The sequence below is a fragment of the Primulina eburnea genome, chromosome 15 (assembly GCF_022965805.1).
Source record: "Primulina eburnea isolate SZY01 chromosome 15, ASM2296580v1, whole genome shotgun sequence".
NCBI classification, from domain to species: Eukaryota; Viridiplantae; Streptophyta; class Magnoliopsida; order Lamiales; family Gesneriaceae; genus Primulina; species Primulina eburnea.
Window position 1 is genome coordinate 34,748,818 of NC_133115.1, and position 20,907 is coordinate 34,769,724.

The following is a 20,907-nucleotide window of genomic DNA, read 5'->3' on the forward strand; positions in this document are numbered from 1 at the left end:
TTAACTCATAAAAAAATTGATCTGATTGAGAAAATCATCTATCTAATTCTTCATCGATTGACAAAATATTTTTAACTAATTAATTAATTATTTTTTAACATGCGCATTGTGTGTGTGTCTGTGTCCTACCACTACTAATAATACATATAAGTATTGGGTTTTTTACAAAATAATATTTGATATGACGATGATAAATAATAAATATGGGAGCTAATGATATTATTTTAATGTAATCATATCAAACATCATATTTTTATATATAATAAAGTTTTAAAATACCCCACTACATAATCTCTACATTGTGTACAACTATCACAAAAACTTTCATGAGACAATCTCACAAAATAAGGGATTAACTTTGAAATTCAAAAGAAACAACCAGGTGCAATGCTATACTACATACAAGTAACAAAGTGACATCTCCACACAATTTTAAGCCACGTATTCATTCACCTTGAAGCTTGTTTTCTGTAGCATCACCAGTATAACAATTAAGAAAATCTTAGCATGTTTGACATGAAAAACATATAACCGAATTCGACAACAAACTAGAACATTACACCCACTCCTTCCAATGCCTGTTGATCCGTGAAATTATCGTCATCATCTTAATATTATATGGAGCTGTTCCTCCTCACAATCGAACCTCGTCGGTGACCACCAACAATCACATCTTTAAGTCGAGTCATTGGACCAAGCATCATGCCCATTCTCTGAAAATGAGAGATAAAATGGCGGAGGAAACAAGTAAAATAATAAAGCTATGCATATCTGGTAGTAAATAACCAGAGCCTTGAAGACTACAGTTTAATCATCAGTATTATTGCATCAATTATAAAACCAAAAACATTGTTACTTCAAAGATTAGGCCTTGTAGTTTCAGCACAATTGATGTTCAAGTAAGGAAACTTGATGAGGGTGTAAAAAGGCAATGAATACTCTTAATCGTGAGAATCACAAAAGATAGAAAAGTTATGTTGATTAAATAAAAGCTCCTAAACAGAGATTCACAGTTCTCCGATAAGACTTTAAAGTTGATGCGGATGGTAGAGTGGAATAGGATTAGTAAACCAATTGGTATGGTATCAAAGCTTCACAGGCTTGCTTGAATCAGAGTTGCCTTCCTTAAGAGAGTAGATAACAGGTAATAGAATGAACAGACAGTAAGATACGACACACATGAACAAACACCAACCGAAGAGAACAAAACTGAATGTCTTTGTACAAGTGGGGGACCAGGGGGCAATTGAGGTTAAACAATACCTCATGTTTAATACCAGACAGCCACTTGTGGTGCAAAACCTGCCATCTCTCTTGCTGCCACCGGTGACCAATAATTACAAGACCCATAACTGCCGCAGCAATGCAGATAGACCAAAATGTATTTGCCTCTTTTGCATGGGCATACAAAGAAATAGCTCGCCTTCTCCACCAAGTTCCACAAGGAAGGTTAAAATCATCATAATTGTCTCCATCAACAATTTTTTCTGAACTACATAGGCTTGAATCTGATGCATGGTCACTACCTTCAATCATATCATCCATCCTCCTGATGTCCTCAATCATATTAGAATCCACAAGGCCGGCTTCACTGTCTACTGAACTAAATGCTGCACTGCTGTAAATGCTTTGCTCTTCATAAGCCAAGTCTTTTTTGAAATCTGTGCCCCTGACAGGTAACCTGCTACAGTTTCCATCAACTGTTGGAATTCGAGAAAATTCATCAGGCATCAATCCTTTGTTACTCAAGTTTTCTTCACCCTTCAGATATGATTTATCCCCTTCCTCCACTATCAACTGAGAAGCATCGTTTTTGCCTCCCTCTTCATTTTGTATCTCGACATTTTCAGGTTCCAAAGGCAGATTCTCATGCTGACTTGGAGGGAAAATGAAATGACCTGACATGAATATAGCAGTAGAAGTTTCAGCCTCATTTTCACTGTTTAACTTAACCTGTCTATTATGGCCTGGATCATCCTCCTTCTGACCAGGAGCAGCACCATATGCAGATTCAGTGAGTGATACAACTTCCCACTCATTTCCTCTAGTAACAGGTTCCTCCCCACCTTCTTCATTATTTTCCATCTACGGGAAGCTAAATTCCAAAATCCCCTATTTGTAAACACGTGGTCTAATAAAGTAGAGAAAAAAATTAGTTGGTGCATAAATATCTAATGCTTTAAGAGCATTAGTTTCTCGCATAGCAGAATTATGTAATGATTTGACATGATGTTATAGCAAGTTCATCAAGGCAGAAGATATTCAGTTTCAAGAAGAGACATAGTTATATAAATTTTGTCATGGATTTTTTTCTATTCCTAAATAAGCTAAAGAATCAAGTGCAATTTCGTGAGTGCTTCGAAAACATGGTCAAGGTGCAAAAAGTATAGAAAAATAAATGGTATGACATCAACTTATAATTTTGAAAATTTGAAGTTCATGGCATGAGAAGGGTGTAGAATTTTTATCATTTAATGAAATATTAAAATTCAATCAACATTTCTAAAGGTGAGAAGCGAACAATGCAGATAAACAAAAGTAAAGTCAACAAATTTTCAATTCACACACCAGATAGCAATTTCCTAGATGAAAAATATTTATACAATTAGAAATGGATGCTAGAACAATTCAATTATGACCCAAACCTTAGATATATGCATCATGTGCATTACTTGTTTGTAATTGAATGTACAGAATACCCAAATATTATTCTGGGTTTGGCTTTTACCTATTTGCTTGTTAGGGCTGTTGAATAAAATCCATTCAAACACCAAGCAACTAGTTTTTCTCATAAACTTTTGAAATTATCTTAAATTTTCTTCAAACTCGATATCCTCACTGCATCACTCCATCATTCTCAATTAATATACAAGTCATAGACACATCTAAAAAAATTGAAATTATGTAGTTTAATCTAAAAAAAGCTAGACAAACTCCATTTGAGTAATGGGAATCATGTCAACCTCCACAAATTTTATAGTACACATTTTAAAAAACTAACCACTTTTAAACCTTTTGTGCCACAAATAGTAAATAACACAATCAAACACCACACAAGAGATTATCGTAATGGTAACTGATCAATCATTGAATTCATCTATCAACCAGTCATCACAATCACAGAGATTTCTATGTGAAAAATGAGAGAGATGCTAACCGCAAGTCCAACTGAAAATATTTCTGTCATAAGACCAAAGATAAAATCAGCCAACAAATTGGTAACCATAACCATAAACCCGATAAAAAAAAAATGGAATGAAGCTCTGAAAATCATACGGTCAGCAAAAACAAAATTCAGCTGTCACTTCTCTATATAATGAAAATCCACTAAAATGAGAAATCCTAACTCTCCAGAAACGGACTCGTTCACTATTCAACTGTAGTCCCAAAGCCCACTCTGATGCTACAGCTTGAAATATCAATCATGACCAATAATATGATGGTAGTAAACTAGTAATTGCATAAGCATAACACGATTCCAAGAAATAGACAAACGAGAATCAAGTCTCAAGAACCCCAACCACAATTATTAAGAACCATAAACCCGCGTCGACTAAAAACAAGTACAGGCGATCATAAACATTCCAATCACAGTCGATAAACGTGAAAGGTCAAATTCTAATCCGATCGCGGATTCCATCGCGAAAGATGAGACAATTAATCGATCGACAAGCTAGAATACCTGCAGAAATAGAGATAAGGATCGGATGCAAGGAGTAGAGCTCCAGCGAGAACAATGATGGAGATGTGTCGAAAGTCGGGACAGAAAGGGGAAGAACATATTTATAGTAAAGATTTTGGTGGAGAAGATAGAGATACCGGGATAGCCGGTAGTTGGTCACGATGTTCTCACCGGCTATGGGAGGTGAATGACTCCGTATGGGGGTAGTCGTGCCCGGTTATTTCAGCAGCGTGCGTTCGGGAGAAAGTATCAAATTTGTAGTTGAGAAGCAACACGGGTCAAACAGGACCATAAACAGACAATTAGAGGTAAGTGTTATAAAATAAATTAAGAGCCAAAGGCAACTCAAAGTTATGGACGATATTTTACATGGTATGTGATGTGAGGCCTGCGGTTGATCAGGGCGGGTAGTTATTAATGATGTCAAGAGATAGCACGAACAAAGAGGTGACCCCATCTAACTCCTAGGTGAAAGGAAATAATAATGAATCGATTTTACACTTGAATGAGAGAGATTTTAAGATTGTCTAGGTACGAGCATGTACATGTGATGAAAGTTTAAAATATTTGATAAGAACTACTAATATTAATGATATGTATTTTCTTTTTGGGAGTCCATAACTTAAAACTACAAAATTATGCGTGTTTGACTTGACAATTTTGTGACAAGTGACCACATGATAAGTTTCTTAAAGAATGTACAGCGAGGAAATGAGTACATTAGAATGATATATGTTGGTACAATGAGAACAATATGAGGTGTAATATTTGATAACTGAATGTTATGCATAGGGATGTAAACAAACCAAACCATTCGTGAGCTATTCGAAGCTCGGCTCGATAAAAAGCTTGTTTGAGTTCGTTTGTTAATCATATCAAACCAAGCTCAAGCTCGATTTTGAGCTCGACAACTTAATCAAACCAAGCTCAAGCCTAAGCGTATTCGGCTCGTGAGCTCGCAAACATGTTCGTTAATAGGTTCGCGAGCTCGAACTCGGTTCGTTTAGGTGGCTCGTAAGCTCGAGCTTGACTCATTTGTTGAGTTGACAAATAAAAATATTAGTACTAATAAAAGTTAAACTTTTATGTCTGATTTAAAATTAGTTCATATATATATTTAATTTTAACAAGCTCGAATCAAGCTCGAATTCGAACTCAATTGTATGTTTTACGAGCTCGAAAACGAGCCGAGCTCAAGTCAAGTTTGTTAAATATGATAAACGAGCTATTAATAAACCAAGCTCGGGCCCGGCTTGATTAATATGATAAACGAGCTTTTAACGAGTCGAACTCGAGCTTTTCACAAGCTTAGTAATTTCAAGACAAGTCGAATTCTAGCATGATGATAAAAGCTCGAGCTCTATCAATCTTAAACGAGCCAAATTCAAGCCAGATTATAAAAGCTCGAATCAAGCTCGAGCTCGAGCTTGAGCTTGAATTAATCTTAAACGAGCCAAGCTCAAGCCTGATTGATATTTCCAAGGGGCTACTCTTATAAATGTTCCTACATTTAAACCTGTTGAAAACTATTTTTAAAATGTTTTTTAATAATTACCCAAATATATTGTCATTTATAGCAATTTTTAGGATATGGGGGGCGTTTTAATAATTTCTTATTTTACAGGGGCGTGACTCAAATTACAGACCACTTGACTCTGGAGCCATATGAAATTGTCCATCAGCTGGACTTCGAATAACTGCTAGTTTAACTAACGCATAGGAACATCCGGAAAATGGCGACTCGTTATCTTACTCGCTTTCTACTCGCCATCACCAAGCAAAATCCATTATCCATGTATTCCCGCTCACACACCTCTGCCGTTTTTCCCAATTATTCTCCATTCCTCTTCCGCATTCGCCCTCTTGTTGCCACTGCTTTCTCTTCCAATTCTCGCCGCCTCGTACCGGCGTTGTCTACTAGAGGTTTCGCGAGTCGACAGACGGCTTCCTCGCTTAATGATTCAAACCGGTCTAACCGTCCACCGAAGGAGACGATTCTGCTCGACGGTTGCGATTTCGAGCATTGGCTCGTGGTCATGGAAAAGCCGGAGAATGAGCCGACCAGAGATGAAATCATAGATAGTTACATCAAAACCTTAGCTGTGGTTGTGGGAAGGTTTGTTTTTTTGGTTATAATTTGTTACTTTTGCTTTAAGTTTGTGTGAATCATCGTGTTTGTGTGTACCGCTTAGGTTGATGATTTATCATGTAGTTATTGGTGGGAGTTAGGAAACTAAAAGAAACGATACATTTGGGAAGACAATGCCTATAGACTCCTACAAACCCAACAAAATCTTGCTAGGCCAAGCAGTTATAACAACCCAAGGAAGAACTTCTGTTGAGATGTTATAACAACCCAACAAACCAATATTCTTTTCTGAGCTGTGAAATCTATGCACTAAATCTTGCTAGGCCTAAGCAGTCTAAAAATATATGGGCTGAGACTTTGTGGACTGGAGTAATCTTGGGCTTGAGATTATATTATCATGCTTTAATGTGGGAGTATTCGTCTAAATGGTTATACTTTTCTAAAAAAGCTAGACAAACTCCATTATTTAATTCATAAGTCGTTTATGCTTGGTTTTTTTTTTTTTTTTGCATTGGCAAATGAGTGAATTTTTTGTCTTTTTGGTATTGACAGCGAGGAAGAAGCGAGGATGAAAACATATTCAGTCTCTACTAGGCATTACTTTGCCTTTGGAGCCCTTGTCTCGGAATAACTTTCTTACAAGTTAAAAGGTTATTGGGTTTTTGTCATCGCTGTTGTCCGACAAGGTTTTTAGTTCTAGATTTTTTGTCTGATTTAAATCCCTTTTAGCGCAGAACTGCCAAAAGTCCGATGGGTGCTTCCTGATTCTTACTTGGATGAGAAATAAGGATTATGGAGGTATGGAGTTGTATGGAACAATGATTGCACCACAATGGCCTGTCTGTTCTGTTGACTTCTGTTTGTTATCCACGTGACGTGACCATTTTGTCGTTCTAATCAGCCACTTTATACAATTTGCACCTGCACTGTTATATACAAAGTGCAAACTAGTTTTGAATTCGGAATGTTTGTAACTGATGCATATTTTCACATACATCGTTGGTTATATTGTTCATAATATTTCCTATTTACCTTTACAAGCTGCTGCTTGGTCAGAATGGATTGTTAACTCTAATATTCCGAGTTTTATTATTGCAGGGGAACCTTTTATCAACGGGCGGGCTGTTCCATATGACCCTAAGTATCACGAGGAATGGGTGATGAACAATGCCAGGACAAATGAGAGGAACAGACGCAATGACAGACCTCGCAACTTTGACAGATCTAGAAATTTTGAGAGAAGAAGTGATGTGCAAATGAACAATCAGAACTACGGAGCCAATCCGAATGTGCGTAACACCGGGGCAATGCAACCCAACATGCATCAGCAACATAATAACATGGGAGGACAGTCAAAGTATGGGGGCAATATGTCACCAACGTGCAAATGCTGGTTTCACGGTTTTGTTATTTGAAATTTTGATGTCTTTTGATCTGAATACACTGTATACCAATATCGGTAAACCTCACATTTTTACTTTTTATACACGTGGGTGTGGGATTTAGGCTTCCATGTCTGTTGTGCTGTTGTGGCCCATCCAAATCAATGAAAGAGGGATGCCACCATTTATTGAACTAGTAAAGAAAATGTGGTCCGCACGTCGAAACAATTCGTTTATAATAACAGGAATCAGTTGAATAAACATTCTGAGTATTACATCATAGTTCGAGTTCGTATACATAGGAAATTTTGAAACATTTTTTGAATTACCAACTTTTCTATGCAAAAAATGTTCCATACATTCGATGTACTGGAAAAAAAATTTATGACGTACAAGCATTCTTAAACCTTTTTCATTTAACCATGCAAACAACATCCTTAACAATGTTCTTCACCATAATTCTGTCACGATTCTTCTTCGTACTCAAGAAGCTCTCACAAAACAATAATCAAACAAGGTAACTGAAAATATGGTGCAGGAAACAGGGGAATAAAAACCCAGCCGAAATTAATCTTCAAACAATAAACCCAATACAACATATAATCCCCAATAAATGAGACTGGGTAAAATGCATGCATCCCCATAAACAGCAGTGCAAGTGCCTTGAGCTACAGATAATCAGTCTAAGCTTCTATTCAATTTGACCCCGAGATGACATTTCAAGGCTAGTTGAGCAGCTGTTGATTGTCTCTTCTGTCATTAGCGAACCGAATCTGATCTGCCAAGGTAACTTCCTTTGGCAATTTTTCTCCCTTGATAAACTCCAAATCAAATTTCTCCCATGATCTTTGTCGTTGTTCGATTGCTTGATTAAGGATAGACTTCTTTCTGTGAATCTGTTTACATCACCAGAATGGAATGAAAAACCACCGTGATAGTTCAAAATATAGGTACAAATCAAAGATAGGTGTAGAAAACCCTCTCAAGGCAATAACTTATACCTCTTAAGATCTGCTGTTACATGATTTTGTTTAATTTCCTAATTTATATTGGCAAACGACACATACTTATTATATATTTAAATGGGTTCAGCAGATCATGGCAATCATCTGTATGTATCAGACTTGGCAAACAAAATTTGATCATGTTCATCTATTGAAACTACAAACAATAATAGCAGCACAATATTAACAACGGAAATCGATTGACCTACCTTCATCAGCCTTTCCCTGAGTTTAACCTCCTGAAATTCAGCCAACTTTTCTTTTTCTTCTTTTGATCTTTTGTTTCTCTTTTTAACTGATTCTCCTTTGAAACTTGCATTTTCTTCCAGCTCTCTTCTTCTCTCGGCGATTTTAGCCATCTTTTCCGCTTTTACTTGTGCTGCCCTCTCCGCTTGTATGCGGGCTATCTCTTTAGCCTTTGCTATTTCCTCAGCGTGACGAAGTTGTTGGGTGTTCATTTCTCTGGTAATTTTGTCATAGCTGTCCCAATCCAGTTCTTGTTGGTCGCTCCCACCCATCTTAGCTGCAGTTGCGATGCTTTCTGCCCATGAATGCAAGAATTTCTCTCCTGACCTTTTCCACTGTAAGCGTTTCCCCCATAGCTTTGTCTGTGATGTTCGTATCCTCTCCTTGGTCTGATTACTGCCAGAAGAATCTTGATTCGTCAATAAATTAAGGTATAAGGTAACTTCCAGGATGATGTTAGGTGTTTGATCAAGTATTACCATCAAAGCTATCTTAAAGGAGAGCGTATTCGTGTGACATCACACTACAAAGTTGATATACTCTGTGAAGGGAAATTTGTTTATACAAGGTGAAAATGAAAGTAAAAAACCATGGCATCACCTGAGAGAACGAGGACATTCAGACATCTTCTTTCTAACCTGTAAAATTCAGAACCAAGGGCATCAGAGAAGGGAAAGAGATATCAAAGCAATTTACTTTTGATAACAGCATGGTTTCATAAAGTTAAGACAAATCAATTTGAGCTGTTCCTTGTTAATTTCAAACATGACTGATTCTTACATGACTTCACCTTGGGGTCTTTCAAGGCTTCCTTAGTTCTCTGTCTAATTTTCTGTCGAGTCTCTGCAAGAGTATGGTAAGACTTATCAAATTAGCTTTTTCACGCAATTAAACTACAACAAAATTACCTTCACTGTGTCTTCGTCCTTTGTTCCATGGAACTCTCCCCTTGTTTGCGTGGCTTCTTCTGGGAACTTTATTATCATCCTCGGAGTTGACATTCCCCAGAATTTGCAGATGACTGTTTGTAACTTGACCTTTATCATATTTTACCACAGGAGGCGTGTCCACTGGCCAAATGCTCTTGGTCTTGGGCATTTCTTTACAGTAGCATGGTTCCATATAGGAACAAATACGGTGAACAACGACGGGAGATATTATCTTAACAAGATAGTCACCAAAAGCCCAATAAGTCTTGTCTCCAGTGACAGTAAACAAATTGGGTGATGGATGAGGTCTAGGCACGCAATTCATTGGAAGTCGGGAAGCAAAAAGTTTCCTGGAAGTAATCCCATTAAGACACCATCGATATTTTGCCACCAAGAACAAAACCATTTAACAGTCGTCCACAATCTTATCTATAAGTTCAAGGGAACAACTAATTCACGAAAGCCAAGTTGTACAAACAAAGCATTACGAAGTCACATAATAGCTCCGGATTCAAATTTCAAAGTGTATCAAGCGAAGAACTATGACATTACAGGCACAAATAAACTATAAAACCATCCCTGATACCAAAATTGCAAGACAAACCTCGAGCAATAAGGCAGCAGATTCTTGTGCTATTTTCGCTCTCAATCTTCCCCAAGTAACCCATCCATTGCCTACTCCACTGTATGTATTTCAAGTAAAGGATGGAGGAGATGGACATACGCAAGACTCAATTCATTATTAAACCTCACGAGTAAAAAATAACAGCATTGCGAAAACTAACACCAGAAGAAACAGCAAGCATATATCTTCCAACAGCCCGTGATAATCCAGATTCAAAGTTGAAAGCTCCAACTCGAATGGCCCAATTCCCAAAAAAGGAATTTACAACAGTCTTCACAAAAAAATTTCAAGCAATCTACACAGCAAAACACAAGACAGAGGGACTGAGGAGAGCTTACGAGGGAAAAGATAGCATCTTGAATTGAGCAAGTAGGTGGGAGCGATCATTGACAGGGAGAACACCAAAAGCAATTATGGGTCAATATGCTGCAGAAGATTAGTGGTGGATATGCACCTGCGACCTTTTCATTTCAAGAAACCCGCAATATTTTTAATATTATTTTTTTATTTTTTTTTATTTTTGATAATTATAATTATTTATATGAATGTTTAAATCATATAAATAAAATTAAGAATTTATTTTTAGGAAAGGAAAAAATTATTTATTAATTTTGAACGAGGGAAAATTTTATTGAATAAAAAAAAAATATCAAGCGAGGTTTCCTGGAGAGCCAGATTAGCAGTATATGTAGGCACTGAAGGTCTTCTTCGCGGTCATATATATACAAAAATGATTCGTGGATTGAGAGTCGGGGGCCTCCGAGTAAGTTCCCTCCGCCTGCCCTTTGTGGCGGAGCCGCCTCTCCTTTTCCCCACCGGGCAGCCTTCCATTGTTAGTTTCCACGGACGCCACATCAACAGACACTGTACCGTCCATTGCTCGTCGGATGCTCAAACGAAGAAAGAACAGCGGCAGAAAGTAATAGTAATATCTGGCCCAACTGGAGCCGGAAAAAGCCGGCTCTCATTAGAACTTGCCAAGCGAGTCAATGGAGAAATCATCAGCGCGGACTCTGTCCAGGTTTTTCTTTGCTCTATACATGATATAATGACGTCAATGTGATGGATTTGCCTTTTGTTTTCAATGAGAAGTTGTTTGTGGTGGTTCTGTGCAACAGGTGTATAGAGGTCTGGATATCGGTTCAGCGAAACCTTCTGTTAGTGAAAGACGGGTATAGCTTTCGATTTCCCATTTCTAGATATTCTCATGCTTGTCGCTTAATTTTTTTTTTTTTATAATTGTGGTTCGATGTTGTTTACTTGTTTTACATGCTTTCAAGATTGCTATTTTCTACGACAATGCTATTCTGTTCACTTAGCTGGGCTTATATAAATGGCAAAAGACCAGGTTCATTGGTGAAAAAGAAACCTTTACAGCTTAGAACTACATTAACCATTGACCAAAGCAGAAAAATGAGCTTCTTACCAAGCAATGCATACTCATAATCTTATGCACGCTGTAGATTTTAGTTTGCTGTTATAGGTATGCTGAAATCTTCACATATTTTTCAGGAAGTGCCACATCATTTGATTGACATATTGCACCCGTCTGAAGGTAATAGTTGCTTGATTATGCGGCACCATTGGTATATGCCCGTGAGAAAATATTCCATTGTTGCTTTATATCATTGCAACTCATGTTCCTTAAATAGCAACCACTTTTTATCTGTAATTGACAAAATTGGCAAGCTTCTATGCATTTTATAGTTTATAAATTTATGATATTCGCTTTCATGCTTATATATCTGGAGAAATCATATAATAAGAAGTTACAAAAGGTCTCGGAGTAGTCTATTTTCTGTGCAGAGCTGAAATTAGAGACATATCAATGTTTGCACTTAATTTTGCAAAGCAAAACATTCTTCATCTGTGCAAACCTTTTTGTCCGGCAGAATCACATTTGCTGGAATTTCTCCGCAATAGCAAACATATTTTTAGTATTATGTGATTCTTTTGTTTTCCTTTCTATGGCTTTGTTTTTTTTCCTTTGGATCACATTAAAGTATATGCTCCTTGAAGGCATTGTTAATTCAAACTCCAACTGGAGCTTGTAACTGACATTTTAATTCCATCCCGATTTCTCTTTAATCTAGCTCTAAAACATATTTATAAAATGCCTGCTGGCCGGTTTACACATGCCTCCAATTCTATCCATGGTTACTTTCCTTGTATCTTTGACAAAGCATTCTTTCAACTTCCAGATTATTCTGTTGGACAATTTTATGAGGATGCGAGGCAAATAACAGAAGAAATTCTCAGCAAAGACCGTGTTCCTATAGTTTCAGGCGGTACAGGGTTGTACTTGAGATGGTATGTCCAATGTTTCTGTATACTGTTTTCCATTTGTTTCTTGTTATTGGTGATGGTATTCAACACGGATTGGTGATATCTTCCGTGCTTATCTTGATGTGATTCTGGGATTCATGTAAAAACTAACTAGTACAATATTAAAGAGACATCATTCATTCCCAATTTGTAAGGTTCATATATGGAAAACCAAATGTTCCGAAAGCCTCTCCAGAGATCGCCTCTGAAGTACATTCAGAACTTTCAGGATTACAGAGGGATGGTGATTGGGATGCAGCCGTGCAATTGGTGGTTAAAGCAGGTGATACAGGTGTTCAATCTTTAGCTGCAAATGATTGGTATCGATTACGTCGCAGACTTGAAATACTCAAGGTAGGATTGCCTGTAAGATTTCATTATGTTTAATTTTTCTACTTCCTATGATATTTTTGTACGGTGTAGACTAAGCTACTTTGTATGGTTTTATTGAGACAGAACGATACCTTTGTCTCATGTTTATGCCATCTTGCCTTTTGCTTTGTTCATGATAAAACAGCGATACTTTAGAATTTCACTTAGTGCTTTTTCGTTTCCACCATGATGGTGCGCAACTATTTCTAGCTCTGGATATGCATGAGTCTCACTGGAATTTTCTTTTTGATACTGTAGTTAAGTGGTGCATCTCCGTCATCCTTTCCATTGCCCTATAATTCTTTCAAGGAGAAGTTTGAATCAAGTGAATTGAAAGCACTTGAGATAAACCCGTCGACTGATGAACTTCACGATACTAAATCGAAGGACTTGGACTTTGATTTTATATGTTTTTTCCTTTCAACAAATAGGCTGGATCTCTATCGATCTATTGATTTCCGGTGTGAAGATATGCTTTTAGGTAAAGAATAACATGGCTGATAACGTTCTTATTATCTCCTCACTGCTTTATTTAAGATATATTTAAGGAAATGATACATATTTAAGCGATGGTGCTTTCTTTGTTTTGGTCTTTTGCCATGGTAGATGGTGGAATTTTGACTGAGGCAAAGTGGCTTCTTGATCTGGGCCTTATGCCAAATTCAAATTCTGCAACTCGAGCTATAGGTTATCGACAAGTAAGTTTTATTTTTCTGGCTTAATCCATTAAATTTCAGAATGTTGTTTTATGATCTTGGAATTCAGTAAACGGCGGCTGAAATATTGTAATTTTCTATTTTTCGAATTTTCAGGCAATGGAGTATCTGCTAGCGTGCAGAGAACAGGGGGGCTGGAGTTCCTCCAGATACTTCCAAACATTTTTATCTGAATTTCAAAAGGCATCTAGGTAATTTTTCATGATTAGTTAATCATGAAATCTTACTCCAATGCAGGTTTGGTTGTTCTCTTGTAAAATTCAGAGCATGTTTGGCGTAAACCTAATATATTAACCTGTGGCGAGGCTCATTTACAAGTTTGGATATTTTTCTTTGACAAATTTGAACAGACCTAACTTAAATTCTATTTCGACATGTTTAAGAAATTCGTTGTGAACCATTGGAGGTATACGAAAAAAAATTATATTGCTTATTTGCCCGTGTCTTGTCGTATGCACGAAAATGTTTCTGGCAATGCAATGTGGCTATTTTATTCATTCAAACATCGACGAAGAGAAGGGATTATAATGGCTCTTTGGCAGTGAATTTACCATCACAAGAAATAATTTACTGGAAATTTTTGCTCGTTCATCATTTACCGCACGTTGTGGTCGTTAGCTTGAAATTCTTTGGTTGAGTTTCTGAGGTATCTAAAATGACGGATTTGATTTGGCGAGGCATCTTGTGTAATTCTACATATTTTCTATTTGAGTATAGGATTTTGTTTAATTTGAATGAGTGGAATTTTGCAAAGTCGTTATTTGAATCCTTGCATATCATTTCATTGTGAATTTATTAATTTGCAGAAATTTTGCAAAAAGACAATTGACATGGTTCCGGAACGAACCCATCTACCAGTGGATTGATGCCTCACAACCCATGGTGAGTTGTTTTTAACCTTAGATATCTTTGGCATTGGAAAGGAGATAGTTTAACACGTTCTTTCTAAATCCTGCTATTTGGCATTGGAAAGGAGATAGTTTAACATGTTCTTTCTAAATCCTGCTATCTTGTATATTTTGCACTTAATATTGCTATTAATTTGCTATCAGAGTTTTTACATTACTATTATTTAGTTTTAGATTAAATGTGCAATCTTAGTTTCATCAGGAAGAAGATATTAACCATATTAGTGTAAATTGTCCCCAATATTCTTTAAGGTCTTGGTTGTGCCAAAATTTTGGAATCGAGCTCGGCCTAGAACTGTTAAACACGTAACACGTTACTAATTGCTGTTGGCTGAAGCACGGTTTTTTTTAAAACAAAATGAGCAATGGTTGCAGGAAAATGTGCTTAGCTTCATCTGTGATGCTTATCATGTCCAAAATGGGAATCTTAACGTACCTCGAGCTCTTAGCATGAAGAAGAATGTTTCAAATCATCGGGAGGTTCAGGATTTAAAAGCTTATCGCACCAAAAATCGGTATCCTTTTCAGGATGTCTTATACTTCTTATTTTGAAATAAAGCTGCTGAGAATGAGCAATACAAGACTAACTAGTGATATAGCTTTGTTGATCTAATTTGTTGTTTGCATGTGTGAAGGCATTTCATCACAAGAGAGGACTGTGGCGGTATTCTGGAATGGGTGAAGAAAACTCAACAGGGGCAAGCTACAATCCCTGTTCATTAGCACACAAACAACTTGTTGTCTACAGACAAAATCATGGATCCCAAAACTCCTGAAAACGGGAGCTACACAAGGCACCTTATTATGTGTGCCACGAGGCATTCAGTTTACTAGACCTGATGTTGGATTGAATTCCCATTGCTAAAACGGCGTGTATTCAGTATAAGAGTTGGCTAAAATGCAAAGAAAATCGAAAACCATAAATTTCCCAGACAGGGAAAGGGGGTCTGGCACTTGCTAATAGTAAGCGCAGCACGTTTCTCTAGTTGACATCTCGAGGTCAGTTAATCAAGATTTTAGTGGTACTGGATAAATCAGTTAAACATTATATATTACTCTGTTTCAAGCTCCCACAGATGTGTAAGTATCGTGTGACACAAGCAATGTCCAAGAGTTGGTTACCCTCTCTAATGCTACAAGACATTTATAAAAAGAAAGCTTTGCGGGCCTCCCTTTCGATTTCGTTTTCGTTTTCGTTATACACATATGCTTATTTGATTTGCAAATATGTTGACTCTGTTGTTGGCAGAAGATATTATATTCTATTCCACTCTAACAGGTAACTGTGAATGGATTAATATTTTTGTGATGCCTACCATCTGATAGTGTAGGTTTTTTGTGTCTGGCCCTCTCAAGTGTATGGCCTAATATGTAGTCATATATGGCAAAATTTGATCAACCAACCATTGGGTGTCCGATATTTCTATTTCCCCCACCCCCACCCCCACTCCCACTCCCACTCCCACTCCCACCATGCCTTGGTCCCATATCTTTATAGTGGTGAGCAGGAGGACATGGCAAGATACAGATGCATTACAGAAAAAATATAACTGCTATTCTATTCTTCTTCGATAATTTCTTCTGCTCGGATTATTCACTATTTTTAATCGATTACTTAAAAATCATCTGCTGCCGCTCTATCTGTAAATAACATTGCGAATAAATATATTTAAAACACATTTTCAGCATTTAGATTGTTAATTTTTTTTAAAAAATCAAGAATGAGAATCTTTATTATGTCAAGTGTCGACCATAAAGGGTCTCTCCATTTGCCACACTATCGTCTAAACTGTCACTTGACCGACCATGAACAACCTGAAAAAAAGAAACAAAGAAACAAAGTTAAAAAGAAGAAAGAGCACGCTATTTTCTTGTGAAAATTGTATTATTAGAAAACAAAACATTTGTTTATACACGCAAAAGATGTTATTCGAAGAAAATTTTGATTGTTGAACACTAATATAATCAAATTTTGTGTCTGTTTTCTTACCAATCAAAATGGTAAGGTTTAAAAAAAGAAACCTTTCATTAAAAATTATTGAATTTGTCGTCCTAATTATTTTATTTTCCTGTTATTTATATATTAATATTAACCTTAAAAATGAAAAAAGACACGCAAAAAAGAGAGAAAAAACGTAAAAATAAAGGTGAAAAAAAGGTGGCCTGGCCCAGGAGCCTCGAATCTGACGAATTCTCTTTTTTCCATAAATAAATACCCTTTTTTTCTACAGTAGTACCTCACTATTGCTATTACAGTTTCACAGACAGAGTCTGATTTCGCCTTTCAACGAGTAGAAATGAATGCCGCGATGTTGAGATCTGCGCTCAGGAGGAACAGAAGCACCTCTACGGTCGCTGCTTCGTCGTACGTATTGCGACGGGGATTCTCAACGGAGTCGGCGCCGGAGCGCAAGGTTACCATTTTGGGAGCCGCTGGCGGGATCGGGCAGCCGCTATCTCTTTTGATGAAGTTGAATCCTCTTGTATCTAAGCTCGCTCTCTACGATATCGCGGGGACTCCTGGCGTCGCCGCTGATGTCAGCCATATCAACACCAGATCTGAGGTTTCTAGGGATCTGTTTCTCTTTTATTCTGAAATAATTAATTTCTCATCTTTTTTTGTTCTGTTGTTTGCTCTTTGGTGTTAGGTTTTTTGAGCTTCTTTTGTGCTTGTTTGTTTTCAATTTTACTTTGTCGGTTTGGATCTATATCTATGATTTAGTTTGGTCACATGATATATTTCCCCCCTTTGTTATTGTTTAGCTCTATTGGTGTCTGCTTAAGTACTTGTTAGCTCGACTATTTTGGACTTCCAAAAGCTTGCCGTTTTCCCCGCGTTATGGTGGTTGTGGTTATTTTTGCATTTTGTAGGAAAACTAGTTCTATGGAAAGTAGGATCCTTTACGTTCTCTCCGTAAACAGAAGCTGGTGCATGTCACTTCTGGCTTCCCAGTCTATTATTTTGGGAATGGGAAATAAAAAGTGATTGCCAAATTTTAATCTGATTTTCTTGCTTCTCTTCTCTCGAACGCAAATTTGAATGTCAATGATATTGATATGGTTAGTGAGGATTCTGTTGATTGTAAGTTTGTCTGTAGAATTGTGGCGACATCATTGTATTTTTGTGTGCCGACCGCCTACTTTGGTCGCTTTGTTTTCTTTCTCCTCTTATTTGCTTCAATGTTTTAACTGTATATCTGATTTCTGTTGTTGCTTGTCTGTGTAGGTGGTCGGGTATGCGTCAGACGAGCAGCTAGGGAAGGCTCTCGAGGGTTCGGACATAATCATCATTCCAGCTGGTGTACCCAGAAAGCCTGGCATGACCCGTGATGACCTCTTCAAGATTAACGCTGGCATTGTTAAATCTCTTTGTGAGGCCATTGCGAAGTACAGCCCCAATGTAATCCATGGCTTTAATTGCGTCATTTCTTTCCAGATATTCTAATTTTGGAATGATTTTTTTTAGCTACTGATCGACTAAATTGTGAGAATAATAGGCATGGGTTTGTTGAAACTTCAGGCTCTTGTCAATATGATTAGCAACCCTGTGAATTCCACTGTCCCAATTGCTGCAGAGGTATTCAAGAGCAACGGAGTTTATGATGAGAAGAGGCTGTTTGGTGTTACTACCCTCGATGTGGTGAGAGCCAAGACATTCTATGCTGGAAAAGCCAATGCCAATGTGGCAGGTAATGGCAAGGTGGCGTTTGCATGCTTTAAGTTGTGATTTTCATCTGTAAGTTGCATTCCTGTAACTTTTTCTCTTTAATGACAGGGGTGAATGTACCTGTTGTTGGTGGTCATGCTGGAATTACCATTCTTCCCTTGTTTTCACAAGTACTGCATTTTCACTGAATTTTTTCTTGCTCCAATTTATGCAATTATTTTTCCAGATATGGAATTCATTAATGCAGGCCATGTGTCTGTGACACTTAATGTTGTTTTAAAATAGGCAACACCGAAAGCAAATTTGTCAGATGAAGTCATTACAGCTCTAACAAAACGAACACAAGATGGTGGAACTGAAGTTGTCGAGGCCAAGGCTGGAAAAGGTTCAGCTACCCTGTCAATGGCGTAAGTAATGTGCTTTAGCCTGCTGTTTGTTGATTTTTTTTTGGGTGCTTTGATAACAAGTAGAAATTCGAACTTTAAATGTTTCATTGGGGGATGATACATCAGGCGTTTAGAATTGGCAACTTTAATTTGAATATCAATGTGTCATCTAATACAATCAGATATGAGTATGAAATCTTATCGCATCGATATTTTTTGGTGTATGTGTTTGTGTGTATCAAATGATATAGCAATGGGATTATGGGAGAGGAGCTAAGGCCTCTGTTTCGTTTTTTAGTAGTTTATCTTGATTGGGAGGGAGGTTGAAGGCATAAATCATAATTTTTATACCAGCAATTTGGAATGTAACTGTGTTGCATTTTAACCTAATGGTCTCTTATTTAGTTGCCCGGGATTGTGATTACTTAATTCCTTAATACTTTGTAAAGTCCCTATAATTTTATGATTTGCTTAAAGAATTTGTTATAATTTCATCACATCATATCAATGAACCTGGAATTTTAATGGTAGGAGTTAATGATGCCTGCTGTAGATGTGTGGACGATAAAATTGTAATAGGTGGGTGTGCATCTCACTCACGTCATGGAGACTAACTCTATTCGATCAAAATCTCTGACAGTTGCATTTTTTCTTTTGCAGTTATGCGGGGGCCATATTTGCTGATGCTTGTTTGAAGGGGCTCAATGGAGTCCCAGATGTTGTGGAATGTTCTTTTGTACAATCAACTGTGACTGAGCTACCTTTCTTTGCATCCAAGGTGAGCAAGCAGAAAAGTCAGGAGTTTTTATTTATTCTCATCTGTTACTTGAAATTTAGAGAATTTAAACCAATCTTTTTCCCTGTTCGATTTTGATCTATACAAGCTCGATATTGAAAATTGCTACTCATTGATGCTGCGTGATATGTTATTCAAATCTAAATGGAAATGCCAAATAAACGTTAAATGGTTAAATAAGCAACTTGGCCATAGAAGATTGAAACCATATACACAATGTTTAGCTAGGGAGGGGTGTTTAATTTTGATAATTGGATTAACAGGTGAGACTCGGAAAGAATGGTGTGGAGGAAGTTTTGGGTTTGGGCCCACTATCCGATTATGAGCAACAAGGGCTAGAAGCTCTCAAGCCTGAACTGAAAAGTTCAATCGAAAAAGGTATTGCATTTGTTCGTGGCAGTTAAACGGCAGCTAGCCAAACTCTATCCTATTGCCAAGATGTTGTCACAATTTTGAGTCTTTTAACTATTTTGTATACTCTTCAAGTGTTTCTTGATACACGAAGGTGTTATCATACCGTTGCTTGAATTAGGCTAAAGAAATACGTTGAATAATAATGATACAGTCTAAGCAACTGAGTGAGGGTTTTGCTGTAGGGTCTTGAATTATGCCGCTTTTGGTCGAGATTACTTGTTAGCAAGACTTTGAAAGTCAAATAATTGCAGCAGGTTTTGCTACTTGCTTTAGTTTCTACATTATTGCTTGAAAATTCATTGAACCATCCCCCCCAAACCCCCACCCCCAGTTCTGGGATTACCGGCACCAATTAAGCAAAGAACCTAGTGTTGGGGCCTTAAATGTCAATTTTGTATCTAATGTCGAGAGAAATGTCCCGTACTTCGATGAATTTAGGACTTGACTAAGAATTTCTGTGCTTAAAATCACCACAATTGTTGTTGAAATTAACTTGATATGGTGTGAATTTGTCATTTCAATTTTGTCCGTACTAGTTTGAAATCTATCGTCTCAGAATCCATGAATCCCATTACAACCTAATTGAAATGAGAAAGGGAAAGAAAACAGAAATTATTTTTATAACTAGAGGCAGTGTTTTTTTAAAAATAAAATAAAATAAAGATTGAAGTCAGGTATGTCACTTGTTCGGTTGTTCCACCCCCTGTTTGTTGTCTGTAAGCTCTGACTCTAATCCTCGACGGTCTAACGGAGATTGTTGGGACCAAAGTTGGAACACTACTTCATAAGACGTGTTTACCCAAAAAAAAAATTCTTACATGGATCAAATTTCACATTCTGAATCCTCACAGTCTAAATTCGCTGCGTAGACCAATGGAAGATATTGATGTGAGAAAATTTAATTTATAGGTCCTGTCCTGCGTCAACAAAATTTCTAATGCATCCAACGGGTGTTCGAAATAGATTTTTGGATCTTCCATCGAAGTAAAATGAAGAGGGGATTCATTTTCAGTTGAATAGAAATGCACGGTGAATGATAAATAAGTTGGTAAATCTTATAAAAATTTAACGATGGCTTTACATTTTATAGTGGATGATCCATATTGTTGGAATCCCTCCTGTGTCCGATGGTTCTGGGACCTCGTAGAAATCGGAGCCAAAGTTTGAGTTTTTTAGTTAAAAATCTATTGTTGTGGATTTTCGGAATGATAATCAATTATTTTAAATGTTTGATAATTATTGATATGCAATTATTATTCAGTTTGATCAGGGTGTTCTAGTTCAAACAACCAAATATTGAATAATTTTGATATTTGAAAAATAATTCTTTGTTAGAAATTTTTGATTTATTGAATTTTTCTAGTCA

General features: G+C 37.0%; 4 protein-coding genes and 1 pseudogene across 6 annotated transcripts; 3 read left to right on the top strand and 2 right to left on the bottom strand.

The window, feature by feature from the left end:
• Positions 1-419: 419 nt before the first annotated feature.
• On the bottom strand, positions 420-3,940 carry LOC140813906 (ATG8-interacting protein 1-like). 2 transcript variants are annotated; one of them, XM_073172719.1, is made up of 3 exons: positions 3,683-3,940; positions 1,264-2,112; positions 420-713 (listed from the first exon to the last, which is right to left on the bottom strand). In XM_073172719.1, the coding sequence occupies exons 2-3, from the start codon at positions 2,083-2,085 to the stop codon at positions 615-617; spliced, it is 921 nt and encodes a 306-aa protein (XP_073028820.1). In that variant the 5' UTR covers positions 2,086-2,112; positions 3,683-3,940; the 3' UTR covers positions 420-614. The 2 variants fall into 2 exon arrangements, with proteins under 2 accessions (XP_073028820.1, XP_073028819.1); XM_073172718.1 differs by having other exon boundaries at positions 1,264-2,131; positions 3,683-3,938.
• A 1,385-nt stretch (positions 3,941-5,325) lies between these two features.
• Positions 5,326-7,297, top strand: LOC140814681 (multiple organellar RNA editing factor 8, chloroplastic/mitochondrial-like; annotated as a pseudogene).
• A 254-nt stretch (positions 7,298-7,551) lies between these two features.
• Positions 7,552-10,444, bottom strand: LOC140814923 (uncharacterized). Of its 2 annotated transcripts, XM_073174018.1 has the most exons (7): positions 10,296-10,393; positions 9,937-10,015; positions 9,312-9,682; positions 9,194-9,246; positions 9,004-9,041; positions 8,367-8,799; positions 7,552-8,049 (listed from the first exon to the last, which is right to left on the bottom strand). In XM_073174018.1, exons 3-7 carry the CDS (start codon positions 9,655-9,657, stop codon positions 7,879-7,881), a joined length of 1,041 nt encoding a protein of 346 aa, XP_073030119.1. In that variant the 5' UTR covers positions 9,658-9,682; positions 9,937-10,015; positions 10,296-10,393; the 3' UTR covers positions 7,552-7,878. The 2 variants fall into 2 exon arrangements, with proteins under 2 accessions (XP_073030119.1, XP_073030118.1); XM_073174017.1 differs by lacking the exon at positions 9,937-10,015 and having other exon boundaries at positions 10,296-10,444.
• Positions 10,445-10,603: 159 nt separating this feature from the next.
• Positions 10,604-15,460, top strand: LOC140814050 (tRNA dimethylallyltransferase 9). The gene is made up of 11 exons (XM_073172912.1): positions 10,604-10,978; positions 11,076-11,129; positions 11,470-11,512; positions 12,159-12,267; positions 12,438-12,636; positions 12,913-13,135; positions 13,261-13,352; positions 13,467-13,561; positions 14,177-14,252; positions 14,654-14,793; positions 14,914-15,460. The coding sequence occupies exons 1-11, from the start codon at positions 10,688-10,690 to the stop codon at positions 14,999-15,001; spliced, it is 1,410 nt and encodes a 469-aa protein (XP_073029013.1). The 5' UTR covers positions 10,604-10,687; the 3' UTR covers positions 15,002-15,460.
• Positions 15,461-16,492: 1,032 nt separating this feature from the next.
• LOC140814316 (malate dehydrogenase, mitochondrial) lies at positions 16,493-19,818 on the top strand. The gene is made up of 7 exons (XM_073173259.1): positions 16,493-16,842; positions 17,505-17,678; positions 17,799-17,967; positions 18,054-18,115; positions 18,231-18,352; positions 18,992-19,109; positions 19,391-19,818. Exons 1-7 carry the CDS (start codon positions 16,576-16,578, stop codon positions 19,529-19,531), a joined length of 1,053 nt encoding a protein of 350 aa, XP_073029360.1. The 5' UTR covers positions 16,493-16,575; the 3' UTR covers positions 19,532-19,818.
• The last annotated feature ends 1,089 nt before the right edge of the window (positions 19,819-20,907 follow it).